We start from the raw sequence: 25,462 nt of genomic DNA, 5'->3' as shown, positions 1-25,462 counted from the left end.
TTCACTCAGTAGCAGACTGGCCACAACGGTTTACAACAGTAAACAACAAATCACAGTTAAAATATAATGAACACTAAAATCACTAATACAGCATCATGAAACAATGAAACTGAGCGACCATACTCCTGGAAAGACAAACAAACTAAAAGCCATATGACAACCACTTCCCCTTTCCCCATAGCAGTGATCTCAGCCATCTGAACTGGGGAATAGCCATCCTTTCACTTTCCTTGTAAAAGTTGCATGGTTCCCTTCCAACCTGATGATTAGTGGCACTGAATTCCACATTTCGGGGGCCATTAAACCAATCCTGTTCAGCAGTTGTGTTCTCTATGATAGTTTCTACCATATCGCCTGGCACAGAAGTCAGACTCGCTGGTCTGTAGTTTCCTGGATCGTCCTTTGATCCCTTCTTAAAAAATGGCATTACATTGGCAACCCTTCGATCTTCAGGTACCATAGACAATGTTAATGATAGTTTACAAATTTCCATTAGTAGGTCTGCAATTAATTTCTTAGTTCTTTCAGCACTCTGGGATGTATACCTTCTGGTCCAGATGATTTGCTACTCCTTAGTTTGTCAGTTTGCCTTAGTACGTCTTCGAGGTTCACTGAGATTTGTTTCACCTCCTCTGAATCATCACCTTTGAATATCATTTCTGGCATGGGTATCTCTCTTACATCTTCTTCAGTGAATGTGAAGCAGTGAATTAATTTAGTCTCTCTGCTTTTGGTTTTGGCATCCCTAAGTACTCCTTTTACCCCTTGATCATCTAATGGTCCAACTGACTCTCTCTCTCTCTCTGGCTTTTTACCTTGAATGTACTTGAAAAGGTTTTTATTATGAGTTTTTGCTTCCATGGCAAGCTTCTTTTCAAATTCTGTCTTTGCCTTCCTCATCAATGCTTTGTATGTAACTTGCTAGTGCTTATGCTGTTTCTTGTTTTTCTTCATTTGAATCCCTTTTCCATTTCTTGAAAGATGTTCTTTTAGCTATTATAGCCTCTCACCTTACCTTTTAATCATGCTGGTAGTCGTTTAGACTTCCACCTTTTTTTTTTTTAATGCATGGAATACATTTGTACTGAGCTTCCAAAATGGTATTTTTAAACAACGTCCATGCCTGATCTAAACTCTTAACCTTTGCAGATGCTCCTTTATGGTTTTAGCCCCCATATACCAGACACAAGATTCAGAGATATTTTATAAATTTAGGAAAATGTTTAATATACTAAATAAATGATAGCCAATTACAATAGAAGTGTCTGGGAAGGATAAGCGTAGACTCTGCAAATTATTAGAAGCCCTTAAGCTCATCCTTGCCTATGTCACAATCTTACAGGGCTTTTATATATTTTTTTTCTGGTTACCTTTGCCAAGTATTGATCATTTCTAAATACATCACTCTGGCCTGGCTTCCTTTCCCTAGACCACCTGCACCTAATCATTCATTCTTTCTTTCATGTCCAAATGTTTGTTCTCCTTCTGTACTATCTTCCCATAGCTTGTAGGAAGACATCGATCATCTCTTATTATCTGCACTTTCCTTTGTAGCTGGTGACCACACATGTATTGTATGTGAGCCATTCCTATGGCTTTCACTCCTCACTGACTTAGGCCCATATCCTATAGTTGTAATTAGCTGGTTTCCTTACAGCAAACTGCACAGCACGTATTTGACATGTGCTGGCACAAATTTAGTAGAGCCTAGTCCAGCAGTCAGAATTATAAACTCCTTTCAGGTTTTTTTTTTCTAGGTGGGTTAATTACATTGCTTCATGTATTTATTCCCAGAGAACAGGATCTAGACATATGGGTATAAGTGCTACTTTTTATTTTTTATTTTTTTTGCCTAAACTATGTGCTTCCCTATGTTCAGTTCAAATTTCCAAAATTACTTTCAAACAGATAAGTATTTCACTGAAATATTTTGTTATATACAACAAAATAAAGGCAAATCATTTTGTTTTGAAATAGGAGCAACTTTTTTTTTTTTTTTTGATCCATTTCAGATACATTTTTTTTGGAACCTAGTTCAGTAAGGCATTTAGCTCTGTAACACATTAAGAAGAATATCCGTCCCCAATGGCTCATTAGCAGCACTGCGCACTGCCATGCAGCAGACCTGAGTTCAGTTTCCAGGTCTGTGAGGAGTTCTCCTCAGATTAATATGGGTTGGGGGGGGCCAAGTTACTGCATAAGTAGCATTCACAGCCCCCTCCCCATCACTTGGAAGCGAATGGGGGTTAGTGCTATCCTTGAGGGGGGGGGCCTTCTGCTTTGGGGGGGGGTTCCCTTTCAGATGACGTCTATCGCTGCGGGAAGGAATAGGTGTTGTCATTAGTATGCATCGGCCCGCACAGCACAGAGGAAGGTACAGTTGAAGGGACGGCACATGATTAGTTGTGCAGAGGAAGAGTCAGACTGCCACTGCTAAATAGATGCTTAGAGGTGGAGAGCGCACATGCTGTGATCTTGAAACTGCATTAAGCCTCTTAGTTATTCACGTTAGATAGTACATCCAGTATAAACACCTAAGGAGGCCATGACCATATTAGTTTTTCAAGTAGGTCTTTTGCACGTGAACATTAATACATGGTATTGCTAATGTGCATTCTGCATGGGCATTAGGTAATATGCATTAACAGTAATGCTCTTTAGTACATAGGAGCCCATAGTTCACAGTTGTCTATACATTGAAAATGACTGCTGCGCCAGTTTTCCTACTTTGATAATTAATCTCGGTTTTTTTTTTCTTTTTGCTGTCTGTTTGATGACATACCTCTGGGTTATATAAGGAAATATATTTTGAGTTTAGTGGACCTTCCTAGGGACCCTTTTCAGAGCATGTTTCCAAGCTGTTATGCAGCTGCATAATGCCACCAAAAGCCTCAGTTTGATTTTTATTGTAGGACCTGCCAACTGGTGTTGCAAAAGAGTCATCAGCAAGTGACTACCCATTAAAGGGGATAAGGGATCTTAAAAGACAATACGTAGACTACAAAGCAGTAGGGGAAAAATGTTTGAGTGCCTCATTAGGTGATAGCCACAGCCTGAACCACAGGAATAAAAACCATTCCAGTACCACTTTTTCATGCTTAAATTCAGGTCCTGAATGAAATTTTAGAGTTGTGTTGCACAATAACACCAGTTGGATTACTCACCTTTACATGTAGTTTGGTGTGGATTGCTTTGCAGTGTGGATACTTGCTTTTAACTGTCGGACGGTATCTAGAGATTGGAAATATTGATTTTGATTTAACATGTCTTAGATTTTCTAAGCAAATAATATTCTAGCTATGCCTGTATTTCTCGTAAATTAGTTTGACTTGGAATTTGTAGCCAAGTCTGAGACAATTTTGCGTATTCACAACACTATTAGCATTCACTTGAAATAACGAGAGCAGAATAAAGTTAGGAATGAGGTCTTGGGTACCTAGAAATGTTTTTATGTTATAGTCTGAATTACCTGCCTTGATCTCTGCTCTTCAGCTGCAGTGGTTGTGACTCCTAACCGAAGCCCACGACCTATTTCTGCACCGGCCATTTCTCAGAGTCATGTGATCGAGCCAAGTCACTCTGCTCCTGCCACTCGCAAAAATGCGTCAAGCCACAAGACAATGAAAGAAACTGTGAAAGCAGAGGTGAAACGTGAAGAAAAACCACCAGAAAGATCCAAGCCAGAGCCAGTGGAAGAAGTGAAGGTATGCTGGGCCAAAGTGTTAGTTAAGTAAAGGTGGTTAATCAGCAGCCTCTGAACATGAGCACCAGCTGCATGAAATATCCCGATTAAGAACAGTTTCATTACAGCAAGCCTGTTAAAGATGAGCGCCGTCCTTTATGATTTTTGTATTAAGAGACATTAAGTGTGAACTCATCTTAGAAGTCTGGGTAAACAAATAAGCATGGGTGTAGCTTGCTCATTGCGGCAGTTACCTACCCCTAACTAATTAAGCTAGATATTTTACATAGATGCAGCTCCATCACTGCTCTCTACATTAATGGTGGGGGTGGAAGGAAGATAGAACCAAAAGGTTACTAAGAGCCAAGAGTAACATAAGTATGAGAAAAAAAAAAGGGCGAAACTTGCTGGGCAGACTGGATGGGCCGTTTGGTCTTCTTCCGTCATTTCTATGTTTCTATGTAAGTCATTTAAATTAATATTGTCTTCACTCCAGCTCAGACCTGTTAAAGGGTGGCTCTGTTTATTCCTTTTTATTTAATGTTCTATTACAATGTTTTGTGCAGCTTGTTTTCCTTTTACAACATTGTAGGAATGCTTTGGAATAAGAATTGATAGTAATGTTTTATTTCTTGGGCTCAACTAAAGGTTTTTATAATCAGATGTTGGTGTGTATACTAGCAAGGCCTCACAGTTCCCACAGAGTAGAGATTAATTTTCTGCATGCACTCTTTAGGTTAAAGAAAACTACTGCTACTACTATTTAACACTTCTGTAGGGCTATTTGACATATGCAGCTCAGTACAGAAACATATGAGACAGTTCCTGCTCGGTAGAGCTTAGTTTAATCAAGACAAACATATAGGTCAAAAGAGACTTTGGGAATTTCATTTATTAAATCAATGTTTAAAATTGAGGCTGTAAGTGGGATAATCAGGGTTTTAGATTTCAAAGCAGCTTCAAAAAGGTGTTTTTTTAGGCTGGATTTAAATAAGGCAAGAGAGAGCATGATGCACCAGCTCAGGAAGTCTATTCCAAGCATATGATGCAGCAATTTGCTAAATCCAGGTAGTTTTTGGGTTACAGTCTGGTCTTAAAACCACTGTCCTGAGTTAATATTTTTTGATGATTTAGAAATAAATCACTACATTCGTAATGAAATTCGATATTGAATTTTTCTTTTAATCTGGGTTGACATTTTGAGAGAAAAATACTGATCGAAGATAGTTTTACAAAAATAGATTTTAACTAGAAGCACCCAGAATATTAATCTTCCTAAGAAGAGAGTTATGAGACACTGAAGACTATAGAGTACATTCATTATGTTTTAATTTGTTTATTCATTCATATTTATTACTTGCGTCAGTTCATAATCATATGCTCAAAGTGGGCTTACATTGTACAGATTAAATTACAAAACAGCAAGATATCAGAACCTCCAAAAATAACCTAACATGAAATATAGTATAATACGTGGATAATTCTTGAGACATTGAAGCCCATCTGTTCTTCTGTCCTCTAACACTTCAGATTTCTCCTTTTGTTCCGACCCCATCTTCTCCAGTGGTTTAGCTCATTCAGGGCACGTGTCAGTCATCTGCCATTCTCTGATCTTTTTCTTGTTTCTGATAAAGTTCCTGTACAAAGCATGACATTTTTATTCAAGTTTATTTGAGTTCTGTGTATCGATCTCCTTTCCAGGGAGAGCACTAATGGATTTGCTTCTTCTATTAGGAATGTTAATCAGTTTTGAGACTGATGAGAATCTTATTTTAAATAAGCCTGATGATATATTTTTTTTAAACTTGTGGTGTAAATATCCAATGGAATTGATTCTTTGCTAGTAGGAGTTTGTTTATTGAGTAAGTTAAGATACACCACTGTATGATTGGCTTACCCCTTTCTGCACTGGACTCAACATATACACAAAGAGTAGTGTGCTAGTGAGACAGTGTTGGCTACAATGGTGGTTGTCAGCTGGCTTTGAGAGTGGCTCATGTAATACAGTTTCATTAGGAAAATTTAGTTTTGTATCAATTGAAAATATCCGTGTTTTAGTAAACAGTGTCCATAGTTTAAAAGTTAGGGAAATGGACTTAAAAACTATGATCTGGAATGATTTGGTTTTGCGTCTTTCTTGTGATTTTTTTGTCACAGCTTATGGTTCAGCTCCTGGCAAAAAGAGATTTTGGGAATCCCCTAATGTAGTGATTGGAGTGTTTTAGTAAACAGTGTCCATAGTTTAAAAGTTAGGGAAATGGAGTGTTTGGGAATCCCCTAATGTAGTGATTGGAGTGTTTTAGTAAACAGTGTCCATAGTTTAAAAGTTAGGGAAATGGACTTAAAAACTATGATCTGGAATGATTTGGTTTTGCGTCTTTCTTGTGATTTTTTTGTCACAGCTTATGGTTCAGCTCCTGGCAAAAAGAGATTTTGGGAATCCCCTAATGTAGTGATTGGAGTGTAGAAATAAGGGTTAAAAGAACTCGAGACATGAGTTTGACTCTCTTCTGTATCACTCAGTTTTCATTTATTGCGGGGCTGGTAATTTTATTTCTAATGATTGCTTATTTTCCCGTGGCTGCATATTCAGTCGGTTCGGCAATAGTAATATGGTTACTATTTCTTACTGTCTTTGAGAAGCCCATTCTCAATACAGGACAAAAAAAAATCTGTAGCAAGGGCATTCACCGGGGGGGGGGGGGGGGGGGGGGGGGGGGGGGGGGGGCGCTGGCTGCATGTGGTGATGTTGAACTGCTAAGGTTTGTGGGCAAAATCACTAATATAGCAAGCAAATTTCATAAACCTTGTTGACTTTCAGCCCACATCTCTTACAACCTGGAGATCAGAACCTGCTATTTTACTATTCTTCAGAGGAAAGGTCCAGTGTAGCAAAAATGACAAGAGTCTGGCGGCACCTTGTCGACTAAAGCAACCAGTAACAAAGAGAAGGAAACCAGGCTTGAAAAATCACAAATTAGAGAGAGGGAAGCATGGTATCAATGCTTTAGCCCAAAGGTTGATTTATAATTTAATTATGAGAGACTCCTACTGTCAAACTTAGTAAGCTTTGAAAGTGTTGATGAGCTCCTACACCCAATCCTCTAGTGCATTTATGTTTTTGAATCGTTGTATGCTCTGTCCCTCCCAATGCAGCCTTCGGGCAACTGTGTTGGGGGACATCAATACTTTCAAAGCTTACTAAGTTTGATAGTAGGAGTCTCTCATAACAAAATTATAAACCGACCTTTGGAAATGTGTTTCTGCTCTTCCTCTCTCTAACTTATAGATTAACCAATTGGTTAGTTTATAAGGTGCCAGCTGACTCCTGTCATTTTTATTTTACTATTGTTAGTACAAAAGCTATGGGTTATATTTGTCTACAGTCCTGTTTCTGTGCATTTGAAGTCCACATGTAACATTTAAAGGGTGAGCGCAGTTTGCGAGATCCTCGGGAGGTAAAGAGATTCCTCCTATTTTCATGTATGCTAATTAGGGAAACAAAGCAAAAATTGTGCAGAGAAGTCAAAAACTCATAACAAGGGTTCTCTAGTCTCAGCAAAAACATTTTTTCTTCATCAATCCAGCATCAACTTCAATTATAAGAGAAACAATGCAGTCCCCCGACATGGCCGTGTTTGACCTTGCGGTTTCATTGGGAGGGACAGATCTAAAGTAAAATCAAATAAATCAATCTAATAACAGTGGACAAAATCATTAACAAACAATAACCATTACAATAAATCTTGTACCTTATAGGGGAAAGAGTACAATTCATATAAGCAAGCTTGTCAAAAAATGAACAGCAGCTCATTCATTCTAACATAACAGCGCCCTAAAGGTCAGATTAAATCTCTGTACAAATGTCACAAAAAGTTCATATGATGATGAGCGTCCATTCAAATTGGATAAAGTGGCCTCAAAGAAATACTAGGGAGGCCCTGCAACGGTGAGAGCCTAGATATCAAGACAAAAAAGGATGAGAGTCAGCTGCATCAATGAAAACGTTTTTAGAGTAAAGTTAACCCCTCATTATCGTTGTTGTTTGTAATGATTTTGTTCACTGTGTTTGCACTGTTATTAAATTGATTTATTCAATTTTACTAAAGATCTGTCCCTCTCGATGAAGCCGCAAGGTGAAACAAGGCCATGTCGGGGGACTGAATTTTGTTTCTTATGACTGAAGTTGGTGCTAGATTGATGAAGAAATAAAATGCTTTTGATGGGACTATAGAATCCTTGTTATGAACTTTTGACTTGTAATCGTTTGCTTTGTATATCGTGGAGTGTTGGGGATACAGTTGTATCTCCCCTGTCTTTGAGCATATATGCTTATTTGGGAATCCAGTAAAAATCAGTATATCATAACGTGTGTCCCCACCACCTCACACACATACACAAACACAAAATAAATTTAACCAAAAAAGGAAAACATGGTTTTGTAGGGGGGGGAGGGGGTTATTTTATGCTGTTACAACCCATGCTATAACTGTAAATATTTCAAGTTTTTAATGAAAATGTCTAATCATATATCACAGTGGCAAAGCTGCCTTACTTGCCTCTTCTCCAGTAGCATGTGGAATTTTAAAAAATGGAAAATTTGATTTGGTTGATACAAATTTCATTTTTATGTCCCCCTTTAATCATCCTGACAAAAGTAAGCAATGTCTAGTTTAAAAATCAATGGCTAGAAACGACGGGGACAATAATCAAAACTGCCTATTTTTGGTGCAAACTGGATACTTTACCCTCAGAGTTTGCACCAGTAATCAGAGCAATGGTCCATGCAGGCTTTTACTTTGATTATTATCCCTGGAGATTGCACCCACTTTATTGATAAAACTCCACGCACTCACACACCTACTTGTGTTAGTTCCTGTCTCCACCCCTAGGCCCGCCTCCAAAATCCGCAGGCAAAAGCATCAGTTGTTAAACAACACCAACTTCTGCAGACAGGTTGGATAATATTTTAACCCCTTCTTGTGTGGGGAAAAGGGCTTTGAATATTGCCCTTAATGTGCAATGATTGCTAGTTTAAATTCAATATTTCTTTATTGGAGGGTAGAGTCTATACCTTGGATGCAGGCAGTTGGTGGTGGCATAGTATGGTATATGGTATTTTTATGTTAATTTCTAATGGGATGACATTAGACAGAGAACTGGAAATAGCAACAGCATTATTTATTTATTTATTTATTTATTTATTTATTTAAAGACTTTTTTATACCGAAGATCATGTACAAGTACATATCGCTTCGGTTTACAGAGAGCCAACAGTTGGAAATTACAGCAAACAATATGATCAAAAATTGAACAAAAAATGAACAAGAATAGAATTGAACATGGATTACAAGAGGGGATTAAGGGGAATGGCGAAAAGGTAAACATGAGAATCAAACATGGAATATATGATAAGGAGTAAGGGGAACTTCGAGCAGTTAAACACGTCCGAACCTAAGTACTATAATGTAGGGTCATTAATGTACATTAATGATCTGAATATACATTAATGTATATTCAGATCTTTCAGTAACTGAACGTCACCCCTTCAGCATGTTGGTACAGCCCTACTCTTTGGGCCTGAGGTTTGCACTGAGGGTGAAATCGCATCACAGGGTCTTCAGATGCAGATTTCTCACTTTTCTTGATGTGAGCTTTCGGTTTAAAATGAAATACTATTCTTAGTAGTTTGTTACAAGGAATTGGGGAGTGGGGAGGACCTAGTTCTGGATATTGTATATTGGCATTCAATTTCATCTTATGTTTTATTACAAATTTATTTATTACTCTTTTTTTTTTTTTTTTTTTTTAAATATAGGTTGGCAAGGAGCACACAGAGATAATAGTACCCACCACAAATGGTGACCAAATCCAGGTTTGTGTTGTACATTACCAGCTGATCTGTGTATGATTTCTTTTTTAAAAGGCTGAAAAATTAAAGCAACATTTTTATTATTGTAACAGCAGACGCCAACAGAAACGGAGGAGGATCCGATAAGAATGAGGAAGGTTAGCTGCTTTTATGGTTTCAAAGAGTGAAATCACCTCATATCTTCTCTGCATTTTAAACACTTTTTGTGCTTCTCAAATTTCATAATCTTCATTAAGGCTTTGCAGTCATATATGTTTCTATAAAAAGGCCACAGTGCCAGCCTATTCAGAATGTTAGTTATGCATGTGCCTTGCATTAGTGAAAAAAACACATCTGCTTAAGCATTTTGATATTTCATCTGTTAATTTGTTAAGATAGTGGATCAGAGTTTTATACTAATAACCCAATGATTCTCATACAGTTGTGTTCCCCACCAACCTGTAGGACTTCACTTTTCTCTACTATTTATGGAAATCTCTAAAGTCTCTATCTCAGAGCTTCTTAAACCTGTCCCTATTGATCCCAAAGCCTGTTGAGTTTTCAGGATAGCCACAATGTGAATATACAGAAATACATTTGCTTACTTTGGAGCCCCAATATATTCAAGTTTATCTCATACATAGTCATTGTGGCTATCCTGAAAACTCAACTGGCTGTAGGGTCACTTGGATGGTTGGAGGGAGCTATGTCTGAATCACACCATGTGAAATAGGTCAGAGTTCATGCCCAGTACGTAACCTTAGTATGCATAAAAGGCAGCAACGTTTCCAGGCTTCCTGACTTCCCCAACCCTGCTCTCCACATAGCTTAGAAAAGGCAACCAAATGGCACTGGATACCCATTTCTGTAGAGAAAAATCCATTTTTCCTTAGCATGTGAGCTCCAACTATATGGATCCACTGTTCCACAGTTGGCTTGGTTATTCTTTTTCAAGTTTTAGCAATCATTCAAGAGGCAGCCATCAGCTAAATCTTGGATTCCCGGAGCCCAACAGAATCTGTCTTAAAGAGACAGGGATTCCCTCTGTACGCTGGTTTTAATCCCATAAAAGAATTTAAAATAGTACTGTCATAGAATGAGAACCTGAGATCAGGTAAACAGATTTTGTAAGTACAGCATTTACAAACTGTTAACCAGTCAGATTGTGCACACCTAGTTTTATGCATTCAGTGGTACCTTATATTTCATTGTAACAGGCCACTCCTTGCTAATTGAGAGATGGGGGATTTCATTTTATGCTTATAGAATTTGAAATATAAATAGGTTTTACAAATGAAATCTATATTTAATAAGATGGCAGGTTCTAGGAGTGAATTGCTTGTCATACAGTTCTGGATCCTTCGATGTAGCCATTTAAATTTATTTATAATTAAAATACAGTTCAGATTAAATATCCTTCTTCAAAAAAACATAAAGGGAGCAAAGGATCTAAAAGCTAATATTGGCTGTGATATATATTCCAGGGGGCTAATAAAATTTTTGGACCCCCATAAAATTTACAATGTCGTCAACTTGATATGATGAAGAAATAATTCCTATAAGTAAATAGTTTTATTTTGTACATTCAACTGTTTTGGAATCTCTCCTTACTTGAGGCTGCACTAACATGAGCCTTCGTTTACAATCACCCAGGAATCCCCTAACCCTGGTTTTTTGACCCCCCCCCCCCCCCCCCTCCTTCCATCTAGCCCAACCATCTCAATGGCAATCCCCAGCCAGGAGGCCACAGATTTATCCCTCTGGATCCCTGCACCCTGAGGCTGTTCAGTAGGTGTTGAGCAATGGCCGGGGCTTCCCCTCCACCCCAATCCACTTGGGCTGTGAGTGGGACTCTTTACATCCCGGTAATGTATTGCTGACCCAGGACTAGCTACTTTAATACTGAGAGCATAATAGGACCTTACCACAATAACCAGTCGGTGAAATGAAGTGCCTCGTCTCTTGAATCCGTTGCAAGTATCCATGATTCATGAATGTCTCATCCACGTCGTCATGGAAGTTTGTGTTTCTTTGTATGTTCTTGTGGGTTCTGTGTCCCATTCTTACATATTAGTACACACATGGGTCATCCACAGGGGAGAAAATACACACATTCCTTACCTTTTTTTTTTGTTTCATTTGCAATCCTGCAAGAACAAAATTTTAATTTTTTTGTGCTTCTTTTTCCTCCCCTGTTTTCTTTCATTTTCACAGAAAAGATCAAAGAGACTAGAGGGTGAAAACATTTATATCAGGCATAGCAATTTAATGTTGGAGGTTTGTATAAACTTGACGCTTATGTCGGTTGTTTGGCTGGGTTTCTGCATCATTTTCATTTTTAAATTTTTGGTTTGGTTTGGTTTCCCTTTTTGTTGCTTACAGTTTTTTGCATGACCTGCATGGAAAGGAATAATTTTTATGCTTTTTGCATGCCATGAAGTTGTGCAGCTGTCATTTCTTCTTTTGTTTTCAAGCTGTCATATGAGGGGGTGGGATGCAGGATTGGTATTATACAATACGCTTCCCTTCTCCTCCTATGCTTATATCCAGCAATCCAGAGCTTGGAGGGGGCTTCTGCTCTTATCCTGTTATGTTTTTTTTAACAGTATTTCTGTTCATACCTAATCCAAATTCCCCTTTTCTCTTTCTCCATCATTATCGCTGACCCTAAAAGAGTGCTTCATTGAGAATTAAGGAATTTTGTAACTGGTGGTGGTGGTAGTTTATCACAGTTTAATCTTGGGTCATGTGCTTTTTAAGGGCATTATGAATGAATTTCTTGTAGATTAGCAGTGCAAGGAGCTATGATCTCAACCAGGTCTTCTTACCTGCCTTTCATTAGTTGATTATTACATGAGCATACCAATTCTATATTTTACAGTGTGTGTTAGTTGAGAAGTATATAGTGGCCACACATAAAAGGAGATATGCTTTTGAAAATTACCTCTTAAAACAGCTTTTCTGAAAATTACCTAGGGGGCTGTACGTATAAAAGTATGCGGGAAGTGATTTTGTGTGCACGTTTATGCATATTGCAAAGAAGTGCTCCTGGTATGGTTTTGGAGTGGGGAAATAATTTGTGGGCTTTTTATTTTTTGTAAGTATTTGTGTAAATATCTACCTGGACATTTACACCTATAATGTGGCACACCTCTGCCACACTGAGATTCGTGCATTCCCATTAATCTTCAAAGCAGTCTTATGTGTGTATGTCTGCTTTTGAAAATTTGGGCTGTTACACACCATGAACCCAATTTTATATTATCTTTGTTTGTCATTCTGTTTGTATTGAATGTTATAATAATTGTAATTGGTAAGGAAATTAAAAAAAGTGTTTTTCCCCTTTTATTGGAAGCAAAATGTACTATCAGTTGTACTGAAGAGACCTTTGGTGAAAAGTATTTCTGCACTGGAATATAAAATTCAAGATGTTTCAGATTACTTCAGATAGTAAGGAGGAGTTGTTTAATGAGGTCAGCTTCTGAAAGAATCTTTCTGCGTCCTAGAATATTTTTACTAAATGTGTAAAAAGCATGGTTTTTGTTTTTGTTCTTTTTACTTACAAGCTGAACTGATATAACCTATAGCTCATACTCTAGCTTTATGTAGGCAACATAACTGCCTCATGTTTGTAGTATATTTCCATAGGTTTGCTGGGCAGTTTCCTAAACTCTGAAAATAGGGAACAACCTTTCGTGATGAAGTTATTAGACTGCTGCACCTTACTATGCCAAGGGTGGGCTGTCATTTTAGATTCTATCTTGCGTTGACATGCTGCTGCCATCCTCCCTTATTAATGTAAACGGACATCTGAAATACTTAGAAGATAATGTAGTGTCACATTGAACATAGAGTATGTAAGTCAGTATAAATTCAAAGCGAGCCCTACAAGCCTGAAGAGGCTGGGAATGCTGAAGAGGTATGGATTTTTTCCAGAGGCCTCAATTTTAATGCTTTTTGCAAGGATTTCTTTGGGTCCTTGGAGTACCAAAGAGGGTTTTTATGAGACGTATGTCTCTAATATTATCCCTGGTATTATGATTTGGTGTACTGGGTGCAAGGTATTGTAAAGGGTGGGAAAAAACTGCATTGTTACTGAATGTTGGATAAGGTTCTATCGGTCTGTTGTGTTTATAACACCGGTGGGTTATGTAGACCTGGGTAGTTGTGTATGAGAGGAAGGTGTGATTTTGTAAATAATTTGGCTCTGCTGCTTTTCTTTTTTTGGTCTTTTATGTTCTACAGTTTTTTTTTTTAGGGTTTTGTCTTTTTAATTCAGTTTTTATATGTAATTGTCATTGTTCTGTTTTGTTTTTGTATTGTTTCGTTGTGCTTTATTATATTCTTACTAGTGATAAAAGCCTGTCCAAGAAAGGGGAAAATACTGTGAAGTGTAGGAAGTGCGCAATTGAGATGTGTGGTAGCAGAGTGCAGGGTGAGCACTGGTGGGTACTAGAGAGGGTTCTGGACAATTCGGAGAGAGGGGCAGAGCTGCAGAGTACAGCCACAGCTCAATTTCCATATGTGGTAGTAGAGAGTAGATTGGACAATAGAGTGAGGGAGCGGAGCTGGAGAATACAGGGAAAGAGAGGGGCAGAGCTCAATTTCCATATAGAGAAAGAGGGGCAGAGCTCAATTTACATACCAGCGATGCAGGTGCAGGGCAACTGTCTTCTTTATTATAGTTAGATGCTTTAATTTGGCAATATTGTATACAGCTTTGAATGTTTTTTTGTCCAAGAAGGCAGTATATGGAAGTGTTTCGGACAAAGTAAGATAATTATTTCACAGCTGTAGAAAGCAAGCAGTAGGGTTTGTAACACTTCTTTCAAGATTTCACTCTATATATTTTATAGTTGAATAGCATTTAAAAAAATGTTATAGCAAGGATGGTTTGTAAATTATGTATTAACAGAAGTGATGTACAAATCATTTATATCACAGCCTCTAAAGTGTTACCTGCTCTTTTATAGTTTTCAAGGCACCATAAATGGAAGGGGGGGACAGTAGTGAATGACTGAATTGGTGGGGAGTTGCATCTGTCCATTTCTGATTTGCCAGTTCATTGTTGCCATTTGACAGCTGTTCTGTAATCTGTAGAGCATTTGTGGCCACAGGTTAAAAAAAAAATAATTTTAAATTAAAAAAAAAATACATTTTTCAGGGATTTATAGAGACTACGCTTTCTTCCCTCTAACAGCCTAGAGCAGGGGTCAGTAATGTTTTTTGGGCAGAGTGCCAAGACGCACAACCTCTGCTTCTAAGTTCATTGCCTACCAGGCAAGGCAATGGGAATGGATTGTGCTGGCAACAAAGTCCCCACCCAGAGAGGATGGAGGTTACCCGTGGTAGAAGGCTAGCTCCGTCCTGCACCAGGCCCCCAGAACGCATGGCTCCAACCTTGCTTCCACTGGTGGGTCAGCTCTGGCACTTTGAGGCTTCATGAGCTGATTCCTGGCCTAGCGATGCATTGGCAGGCACAGTGTAGAGGAAGGTCTGAATTTTCCACTATTTTCAGCCTAGCACATTTCTCAAATATAGTTTCCACCCTTAATAAATGTCATGCAAGCTGACCTTGTTGAAATTGCTATGTAATTTCTAACATGTGAGATGATGATGATTCACTATACATGAATTTTATTTTTATTTTTTGTATGTATTTCTCATAAGGATAGTATTATGTAGTTAAGTGATCTTATGACCAATCTGAAAAATCATTGCTTCCCTTCCCAACATTATGGGACCCAGTTACAAGTGGCTTTCTACTCCCTTCTTATTCCCCCCACCCCCCACCCCTTTCCGACACATCACCTAACAAGCATAGACAGCATAATTCCATGTTTCTGGGTGGTATAAAAGTCAAAGAATTTGTGGTTCAAAATTAATATACAAGGGGGTGTCTGAGGTTAAAAGCCAACTTGCATTTGGTTTCTATTGAGCTTTGGGTATAGGAAGGTCCAGAGTTCTGCTTTAAGAGCTCAGTTGTCTAAGCCTGTAAACATTAAGGGACCTCCAAGGTCTTGGATTCATTCACAATTTCTCAACACAAAATGAAGGGTCAGATTCATTAAGGCTTTTCTCCCATTTTGTGTCTGTAGGAAAAACCCTTAATGAGTTAGGTACTAAGGGCCGGATTTTAACAGCTCTACGGGCGTAAATCGCCTTACGCGCGCCAGGCCTAGTTCATAAAGGCCCGAGATGTATCTAAGTCCCAGGGCTTTATTAAAGGGGCGGTCCAGGGGCAGGGCAGGGGTGGGGCCAGAGGCCTCAGACATAGCGGCCCCAGGGCTGAAGTAAGTTTTTTTGAAACAAAACAAAAAAGAAGGTAGGGGGGGAAAGGGCGGGGGGAGGTAAGGGAAGGTGGGGTGCCGGGGGGTAGGGAAGTTCCCTCCCAGGCCACTCCGATTTTGGAGTGGCCTGGGAGGGAACAGGGGAAGGCGGCGCGCGCAAGGTGCACGATTGTGCACCCTGTTGCGTTCGCCGACTCCCGATTTTATAACATGCGCGCGCCTTGTTATAAAATCGGGCCTGCACGTGTGCGCGCCAGGTAGCGAGCGCACGTATATGCCCGCGCGCAGGTCTTAAAATCTACCCCGACGAGCACAATTCCAAAATGTCCCACGATGGTATAGAACTGGCCTGGGAAAAGAAAGGAGAAAGGCCGTATGACCCATAACCTTCCCAGTTTTGTGTGTTTGTGGCACGCTCACTTTAATTGAATAGGGCACTCTTATTGTGATGCACTCGCACCAGTCACATACTCTAGATTGGACTGAAGGCGACTGTTAAAATACAAAATACTGTATTCTTCAGTGGCATGCTTAATTAAAGAAATGTCTTAACGATTTTGTATGACCACCCACAATGTAATATATATATATATAGCAAAGCACAGAGAGAGACTTTTTTCCATCTTTCCGTTGGTCACTATTTTCTTCTTCACTACAGTGGCTTTTGATTAAATCACACGCTACTTCCGTGATGGACTTTGCTCTTTTTGGGCAGAACATCCATACCTGGTTCTCCTGCACTAACGTGCGAAGTATTCTTCCTTACAGACAGAATAGGAGAAACCATTTAGTACATCTGGCCCTAAGTGACTGATCTAGCTGCTTTAACTCATTTTATGCTTCGCGCCCCGAGGGCCTTTTTTTTTTTTTTTGTTCATTTGATTGCAAGCTTAATCTGCTAACCTCCGTCCCAGTGTTTGCCTTGTCTCCCAAATGATCAACTAAGACGTATCTTAGTTGCCGTATTAGTTCAAACAATTTATTTGTTATAATGTAACTTTCTATCCTGTTCTTTTTCCATTTCCTCCTCCCAATCCGTTCTACGTAAACTGATGTGATGTCCATACGAACTTCGGTACATAAAAGTGTTAAATAAATAAAATAAATATCAATTGGAAAAATGGAAGGAAGGGTGAGGCCAGAGTGCACGACCACCACCTTGTTTTCCATTTGGTTTTTATAAGAAAAACCCTGTATTAATAGTCCCATTAAAGTCTTGCTGTTGGTAAGTTTTTTAAATTTAAGTTGAGTAAGATGTTTTTTCCCTGAAGGACCGCTTGAGGGTTTTTTTCCTCCCTGTGGACTTTTTTTTTTTTTTTTTTATGAAACTGCCTGAATCTTAAAATAATTCATTTATTGAAAAAAAAAAAAACCTTTTCAGCTCACTTGTGAAAACAGCAGCTATATGGTATTGCTTAAGTTGAGAAACATGATTTATTGTAGTAAACAGCAGCGTAAATAAGCCAAAGAGCTTCGGCTTGAAAGGCCTTAACTCAGGGCTGGTATAAGCATATTTGGCACCTGAGGGGCAAACCTTAGGTCATTTACCCCAGCCTCCCCCCCCCCCCCCCCCCCCAACTTAATTACTTGTCACAGTAGCTCCAGCACAGCACTCCCTTCTTTTGATGATATTGGCTGGGGGTACAGCACCCCCTCTAGACATCACCCTGGCAGGATTTTGCCGCCTCCAAAATCTTGGTGGCTCTAGGCGACAGTCTAGTTTTCCTAATGGAAGCACTGGCCCTAACTTATCTCCTATAGGTGCTTATACATGAGGCGACGCAGTGCTTTTCAATGAATTTTCCAAAGGGAAACTCACCACAAATTTGGAGCCAGATGGTGCCACGGTTACTTCACTCCCCGTCTCGTAAATCGTGCACCGGGGACTGCAAAATGAAATCCTTGCACACCGTTGCCCTGTGCCACCCACCCCAGCCCCCTTTGCGCAGTACCTGTCCTCCAGGGACAAGCGGGGATGGTGGTCCTCACGCATGGGCGACGTCATCAGATAGAGCCCTGATGTGGAACTTTGACTAGGTACACTGAGCATGCCCAGCATGCCTTGTAGCACACGTCCATTCTGTGTCTATGGGGGGAAAATGCTTAGTAAGTCAGGCCCTTAGATTGTGAGCGCTCTGGGGATAAGGAAATGCCTGCAGTGCCTGAATGTAATTTGCTTTTGAAGTGTCATAAAAGGTGGAATGTAAATCAAAACCTTAGCTACTTGGGTACAATAGTTTGTGGATTTTAGTTTATTTTCGGGCATAATTTTGAGCAAAGAATTGTGGTTGTTGCTGTGTCTGGCATAATATTAAAACTCATATATTCTAAATTTCTGCAGTGGTGTGAGCTTTTCTTTTGCATGGTTTGAGAAATCAGTCTGCAATTAAAATGATTTGGGTTTGTTTTTCAGAACCCCAGAGCCTTCTGTTTAATCTCCTTTCCTAAAGTTTGCTTTTAATTTTTGTGATTTATTTTGCATGGGTTTTCGTTCATTTTAGGATCTTGACAAAACTCAAGAGGAAATCATGAAGCACCAGGCCAGTATCAGTGAACTGAAGAAAAGTTTTATGGAATCTGTTCCTGCCCCCCGGCCCAGCGAGTGGGATAAGCGCCTGTCTACGCACTCTCCTTTTCGGACCCTTAACATCAACGGGCAAATTCACACAGGAGCAGGAGAAGGAGTGAGTACTTTACACAGTGTCCTAGCTACAATTTTAACTGAAAAATAAAGTTTAATGACTGGTGATTCCAGCCCCCTTCTCCCCCCAGTACTGTGCCTCTATTTGTAATGAGCCTGAAGTATTATTGCTTTTCAAAGTATCGTCTTAGAGGTTGACCACATTGCTGAGAGGAAGAAGTCAAGCACTTCATTAGGCAGCACTGTATGACAATGGGTTGAAATCTTTAATGCACAGCAAATTCATCAGGCACTTGTTGGCATTTTTGATGACGTACCTGGCAAGTCAGCGCCTCAGTGTGTATCCTGGAACATTCAGGATGGTGAGGCAAATACGAGCTGTTCTCAGGAGATACTATACTCTGATAAGCTGCATGCTGGCTATATACACTTGTCCGTATAAAACAAAAAATAAAGCATAATGGATTGAAGCAAAAAGGAAAAGTAGTTTTGAAGGTTTGACTATCCTAATTGGTGATGGTATACCCCAAACAAGTCTGCTGTTCTTGCATGTTTGAGTTTATAAATAATGTCTGTGACTACAGAAACATATCACAGTGTCAGAGCTGCCTGGGCCTCCCTCTCCCAGAAAAAAAAAGAGGTTTGAATTTTATGACCTGTAGAAACTGTTTGGCTGGTAATTTTGTATTACCTTCCAAAATGTTTTGGGGGGGCGGGGTGTTTGTATGTGCACATGAATACTTCTGTACTGAATGGCAATCCCAGGACATTCCATGCATTCAGTAGTGGAACCTAATAATACTCTAGTATTGCATCTTGGTAACATTATAAAACCGTTTATTTCTGGGGTAATTCAAAGCCTTGGTTTGGAGTATTAGTTATTGTCCGTTTCCCAGTTGCTATTGAAATTGATAATGTGCAAATGAAATCTGTTTCAGTTCCAAACTCCATCTTTAGTATATGAAACAGTGCCTTGAGATTCACTTTGCATAAAGATGTTTGGAAACTTGTGCATTCCATGATTTAATTTTTTTGTAACCTTGAGATGATGAACCCATATGTCCATGGATCAGAGGATAATGCTGTTAAGAAGAAATTTGGGGGCAGTGCTATACTTTGCCACATAAGGGATCTAGGTTTGAATCCTGAACCTGGCTTCTGTTGGTTGGGTGGGCTAAGGGTCCTGTGGAAACAGTGTTCATGGATCTGCCAGAGAGGGAGGGGGTAGGGAGAATCCTGGCCAAACTCAAGGTTCATTTTGTACTGGGCTCTGCAGTCTTTATTACTGTTTCCTTGATTGCTGAGCTAGTAAGGTGGGGGACTAGGTAATAGTGAACGAAAGCTCACAGTGCCATAGTTTTAGTAGAGGCTAATTTCAGCTGAGCAGGAAGCTGCTGAAGAAAAATAAAAGGAATAGATTACTCATGAACCAAATTAAAGGGAGTCATTCACTAAGCATTTTTCTCAGTCACAGAATGGGGAAAAAAGCCTTAGTAAATCAGGCTTTGAGCTTGGTACAGAGACACAAATAGAACCCTTCTGCATGAATAACTGAAAACCATGCTAAAATAGAATTAAAAAAAAAAAGGAAAGAAGTTGATCTGTTGCAGGAATAGAACTTGCTGCACTGTAGTTATGCACAGAGAAGATAATTTTCAAAAGGTTTTACCCAGGTAAGGAAGCAGTTACCTGGGTAAACATTAGGGATGTGCAGCCAAAAATACTCATTTTTATTTTTGTTTCATTTTATTTGTATTCAATTCATTTTGGGGGTTGTTTTTTGGTTTTTTTTTTCAGTTCATTTTCATTTTAGTACACATGGGGAAAAAAAAAAAGTGCGCAGTGAAAGCAAACTAAAGTCCTGCACAACCTGGTAAAAACGAAGGCCAAAACTTCCCTGCCTCCCCTCCTCCCCTGTCATGGATAAAAGCACCTGTGCTGTTCCTCAGCAATTGGTGCCTTTCCCAGCAACAAAAAGGGGTGGGCAGCAGCGCTGGCTGAGAGAACACACATGGATTTCGTTTTGAAATCCCCCCAACGCATTATTTACAGTGCAGCCTTCGTACCTGCTGCAAAGCAGGCACTAAAGTACTAGGGATAATAATTCATTTCTTCCATTTCGGCGGGTGTGCGCGCACCTCGCCGTCTTTCTATAGAACACATGAAAAAAAAACCGGATATTATCCCTGTATTTTTTAATAATGAATTATGCACACATCCGTTTTTTTTTCATGTGCACTAGAAAGTCGGCGAGGTACACGTACACCCGCCGAAATAGAAGAAACAAAATGCACATCCCTATAGAGTAACCCATGACATTGACCCCAGATTTATAAAGGTGAAACTCTGTGGGGAGTTTCACCTTTAAAAATGTCCTTGCAGAATTTTGTGCAAGGACCCCCATTTTGTGCAAGGACCCCCATTTTGTGCAAGGACCCCCATGATGTATAAAAATTGCCCCATTTAACACCGTGCTAGTCAGTCTGTGGTGTTCAATGAATCACATAAGCAACAAACCAAATCTTAAATCCTGCTCATACATTCTGGGTTTTGTTTTTTTTTTTACTGTGCTGTATTTAAAGAGCCATATAATGTATGTAGCTCCCGAGTCCTGGATAGAATGGCACTAATTTAATAGTTGTATTTTATAGAGTGCTTTGCTACTCGCCCCATTTTAATATTTTTGATTGCTGCAACTCTAGCCTTTTCTTAAGTGGCACATCTGAGAGGATGAAGCTTACTTAAAAGGGAGTATACATTTGGAAGCATTGCTGATGGACTAGTGCTGAAATATTTCTAGCAGTATCGTCTACCACAGGTTTGACTTTACATGCACTTTTTTTCAAAAGGTGTAGGACTCATGAGGCTGGGGTCTCTCTTGTAGATAGTGCTTTAATCACTTCAGTTCATTACTGTGTTACGTTTACGGCATTTTTAAATGTCCTGCTTGTTGACCTTCAGGGAAGTTTTTTCCTCCACTACTACTGGCATAGTTATAGCATGATTTAGAGTAGTTTCAATACTGTTGATAGGTTTATGTTTCAAGCAACTCAACTTTATGCATTTTTGTGCATGTCCAGGTCAAGAAAGCCACTGTGGTGCCCTCCGAGAGCAAGGTCGGTGGGCCAGAGGTAAAGCTGCTGTTAAAATGCTGATTATGCTTCTGAACCCAGAATCTGTTCTTGCAATGGCACTAATGCAGACCCAGAGTAATCACTGCGGCTTAGTAACTATTTATTTGTCTCTTTATTTTTGCTACATGAATAATTTTTACATTTCACATGCCTTCCAGCCCTAACTTGCATAGGATTGGCACCTGCTGCAGCTTTTTGCAGCTTAAACCTTTGCTTAGTCAGCGCATGGCTAGATGGAAAATAAAATAACTGCATGAAGGTATAAACCGTTATCTCTGAAAACAAACCAGATATTTAACTGTATCGTTCTTTTTATATGTTGTCTTTTTTTTTTATTTTTTTCCCTTCATGTTACTTCTGCATACAGATTTTGTGTTTTGCTGCTCAGTCACCCGGCTACTTCCCCACCGATACTCATCACTTAGGGGTGTGCAAAGATCCTGTCCAGAAACTCCAACCAAACTTTGGGAGGATGGATCAGCTGAGAGAGCTTAAAACCAAATTTTTCCTTTCTTAGAAGAAATTGTATTCCATTAAAGCAATTCAGTGGAACAGAATATAAGAAAATCATGCCTCTTCAGATTCCCGAAAATAACTAGTTCTACTTATTGTAGATCAGAGGAATCTTTGTGAAGCAAAGTTTTTCCTAATGCATCTTTTCATTTTCCGGAATAATCTAGATTAAAGCCTGCTATCTACAGCTTTGGCACATCCATTGCGGGTGTTACGTGGGGGGGGACATAGACAGTTTTGTTTGCCAACAAATAAAACCGCCATTTTGTTTTTCTTTGCCCAACATTTTTCTCCTGTTCCTTTGGCTATCCAGCTCATTCAGAGCTGACTTTTCTGGGTTAATACCTTCAGTTGCACCATCCAGGATTTTCCCTCATTTTTCCAACCCCCCCCCCCCCCCCACCTCTAAATCTAGACCAGATAGCGCCGTGCCAGTTTTTGGCCAGGGGCCCACATGCTTCAGCTTTTTTTAGAACTCTGTACATGTGTACCCTGAGCCTGATCACTAGAAAGATGTACGATAGCAGAGACCACCTTCCCCAAAGTGGTGACTGCTGCCTCCGTGTAGCATCCCTAGCCAGCCTTATAAACTGCCAGTTTAATATAGTGTCTTAAGGATAGCTTCAAGGGCCAAGCATGACCAACTGGGGGTCTAAATATCCCAGATCAAAATGTCATATTTTAATGAAGCCATTCCAGCATATGAGTGACATTCCATTAAGGTGAACGTGATTTTGATAATGGTCGAGGTCCCGTACAGTTGTCAGTTCTTTTCTAAAAGTCAGCATGTTATGAGAAGGCATTGTAACAATAGATTTTTTTATAGGGGAACATTTTCTATTTGTAATAATAAAAAAAAAAATAGTAGTTTTAAAACATGAAAGAAGTTTATGTATTTTGTTTAAAAGGAGGCCACTTATCCATCATGAAGAGATATGGGGTAAAAGGATTGGGTCACAAAGGGACGGTGCTAGAAAACACTCGGAGAGTTCCCAGCAGCATCAGTCAGTTCGGTCTCAAGAGGATCTATGAACACGTTCTGTCCCTACCATCAAGGTCTCACAATTGATTCTGTAGAGAGCGTATTCTTATAAGACCATCAGTTCTACCCTCTTGAGCTGCTGTTTCAGCATCTGCTGCTGTGGTTTTTCCTGTCATTTCACGCCACTGAAAGCTTTAAATTATAAGGAGGGCCCAGGAAACATAACCCAAGTACTTTGCACATCCTTAAGGGTCATTCTGAGCACTTTTTTTTCCATCTATCGCTTTTGTTTCATTTCTCTCTGTCTTTCTTGATCTTCTACCATGAAAGCAGACACAGGAACATCCTCTCTTAGTGCAGGAAGACGACAAGGTTAAAAAGAGAGAAAATCCCAGTGAAAGAGCCTGGCCTGGGAAGGCAAAAGAAGAGGAAATTCTTCTTCCCAAGGTTTCTATCCCGATTCCCGAGGAGCACAAGTCCCTTGAAAAGTGTCGGCTGTATTCAATTATTTTTCCACATCCCCGTGTCCCTTTCATGATGTCTTTTTGCTTAGTTCTTGCACTGACTGTCTGGTGGTTGGTCTTTCTATGATGGAAGATTGTGTTCCTCCCTGGAGATTTCAAGACCAAAGTGCTCACTTTCTCTTCTGTCTTTCCACTACGTCTCATGTCTGTCCGTTTTCTTCAATCTACTTAGAACTCAGCAGCTGACTGATGAAACTTTACCAGTGCGTTTTGTTTACAAGAAACTTATGTTGTCCTAATCTACAAACCTCCCACCTCAACTTTGGCAGTGAACTGGTCAGAGTGATCCTTTGCTGTTATTTATGTTTGCAAAATCAGTTATGTTAATTGTGGTTTTGAGTAAAGAGTTTAACTGATTTCCAGATCTGTTTTTTCTTACCTTTGAGCCACTACAATCCACTTATAAAAAAGACAAAATAAAGCATGCCATTATTAAGTAACTTGGAAGGCTTTTGGTTTTAAACATGCATGCTTACAATGGTTCTTATTTCTGTTTCATAGATTAATGTACCACGGGCTGTAAATTTGAGAAATGTTAGTGTTGGCTAAATCTTTATATACCATTCTAGACCAGCAGGTTTTCTTTCCTACACCAGCAGGGGGAGACAGAAGCTTCACATTCTATTATATACATTGGAGAGACTTTTATGCCATTACTGAGCATGCTTCCCTTATTGCTATGGTTTGTTTAATGATTGTGCTATTCTGTGATGCATAATAGTTTTAATTTGAAACATTAAAACTAACAGACATGTTTTGTCTGATTAGTCATGTTTTCTTAAAATGCTACACATTTTACAAATTCTGCCAGTAGTATATGAACTTATGAACACACCTGTATTTCTTCAGAGAAAGGATGGTGGATGCATAGAATATCCTCCTGATGGAGGTAACACATTTTGCGACTATTGTGCCTCTAATAAAGAGGTTCCTTAGTTCTGGAAAAACCAGAGAGGGTATTAACCATTAAAGTGAAGGAGTGGCCTAGTGGTTTACTTATTTATTTCGGAAATCTTATATACTGCTGTCTACAAACATGCACAATGCGGTTTACATATTTACATACATAATAAAAGCATAACATGAGTACAAAAAATAAAACCAAACAGTAAAAATAAAAGTATAATTAGGATAAAATAATATCAAATCTGCACAGAAAAAAGATGACATTTATTTATTTATCGAGTTTTATATACCGTCGTTCAGTTTCGCCATCACAACGGTTTACAAAGTATCGATGCATCATACCAGGATTAAACTTTTAGTGGTTAGTGCAGTGGGCTACGAGCCAGGGAAACCACAGTTCAAATCCCACTGCTGCTACTTGTAACCTTGGGCAAATCATGTTATCCTCCATTGCCTCAGGTACAAACTTGAGCCCTCTGAGGATAGGGAAATATCTATAATACTTGAATATAATCCACTTTGAAGTGCCGAAAAGCGGACTATAACAAAAAAATGTAAATCTAAAATAAGTCTCAGATATATTGCTATTGTGAGTTTCCAAGGTCAACCTAAAAGGAAAACATGGAAATTCATAGATGGAATTTTCAAAGAGAAAAGCATTTCCACATATTTTTTTTTTTTTTGCAGTAGCTTCTTAAAAGGAAATTCTGGACATTGTATATTGATATTAGGCCTATTGTCTCACATGTTGGATGCAGACTTGGTCTGCAGGAAGGCATGAGTAAACTGAAACTAAACTAATATCTTCTGTTTCTCTACATCAGTCTCTGAATTGTGAGCAGAAGCTTTAAGGGGCCCAGCAATCTCAGTAGCTGGTAAATGGAAAACTACTTTTTCAGTACTGAGACCCGTTAAATTACATTGAACAATTTAGGTGAA

General features: G+C 39.3%; 1 protein-coding gene and 1 long non-coding RNA gene across 13 annotated transcripts in view; one reads left to right on the top strand and one right to left on the bottom strand.

Moving 5' to 3' along the window:
* Positions 1-3,574, bottom strand: part of LOC115073237 — a 52,099-nt gene extending 48,525 nt beyond the window's left edge. For both annotated transcript variants that reach the window (XR_003851953.1, XR_003851954.1), the window contains exons 1-2: positions 3,470-3,574; positions 3,165-3,231 (exon numbers count right to left, since the gene is read on the bottom strand). This is a non-coding gene — a long non-coding RNA (uncharacterized LOC115073237). The remainder of the gene's footprint in view (positions 1-3,164; positions 3,232-3,469) is intronic.
* EPB41 (erythrocyte membrane protein band 4.1) overlaps positions 1-25,462 on the top strand; it is a 210,797-nt gene that overhangs the window by 142,529 nt on the left and 42,806 nt on the right. For 4 of the 11 annotated variants that reach the window (XM_029571514.1, XM_029571513.1, XM_029571508.1 and 1 more), the window contains 5 exons: positions 3,493-3,704; positions 9,501-9,557; positions 9,647-9,691; positions 11,748-11,810; positions 18,325-18,507. In XM_029571514.1, the coding sequence (XP_029427374.1) occupies positions 3,493-3,704; positions 9,501-9,557; positions 9,647-9,691; positions 11,748-11,810; positions 18,325-18,507 (560 nt within the window). Of the gene's footprint in view, positions 1-3,492; positions 3,705-9,500; positions 9,558-9,646; positions 9,692-11,747; positions 11,811-18,324; positions 18,508-21,544; positions 21,596-25,462 lie in introns of all 11 variants that reach the window. The other 7 variants (XM_029571504.1, XM_029571506.1, XM_029571503.1 and 4 more) reach the window with 4 other exon arrangements.

Source organism: Rhinatrema bivittatum, chromosome 11 (genome assembly GCF_901001135.1).
Source record: "Rhinatrema bivittatum chromosome 11, aRhiBiv1.1, whole genome shotgun sequence".
Classification (NCBI taxonomy): domain Eukaryota; kingdom Metazoa; phylum Chordata; class Amphibia; order Gymnophiona; family Rhinatrematidae; genus Rhinatrema; species Rhinatrema bivittatum.
The sequence above is the reverse complement of the archived record's forward strand: the minus strand, read 5'-3'. Positions and strand labels throughout refer to the sequence as shown.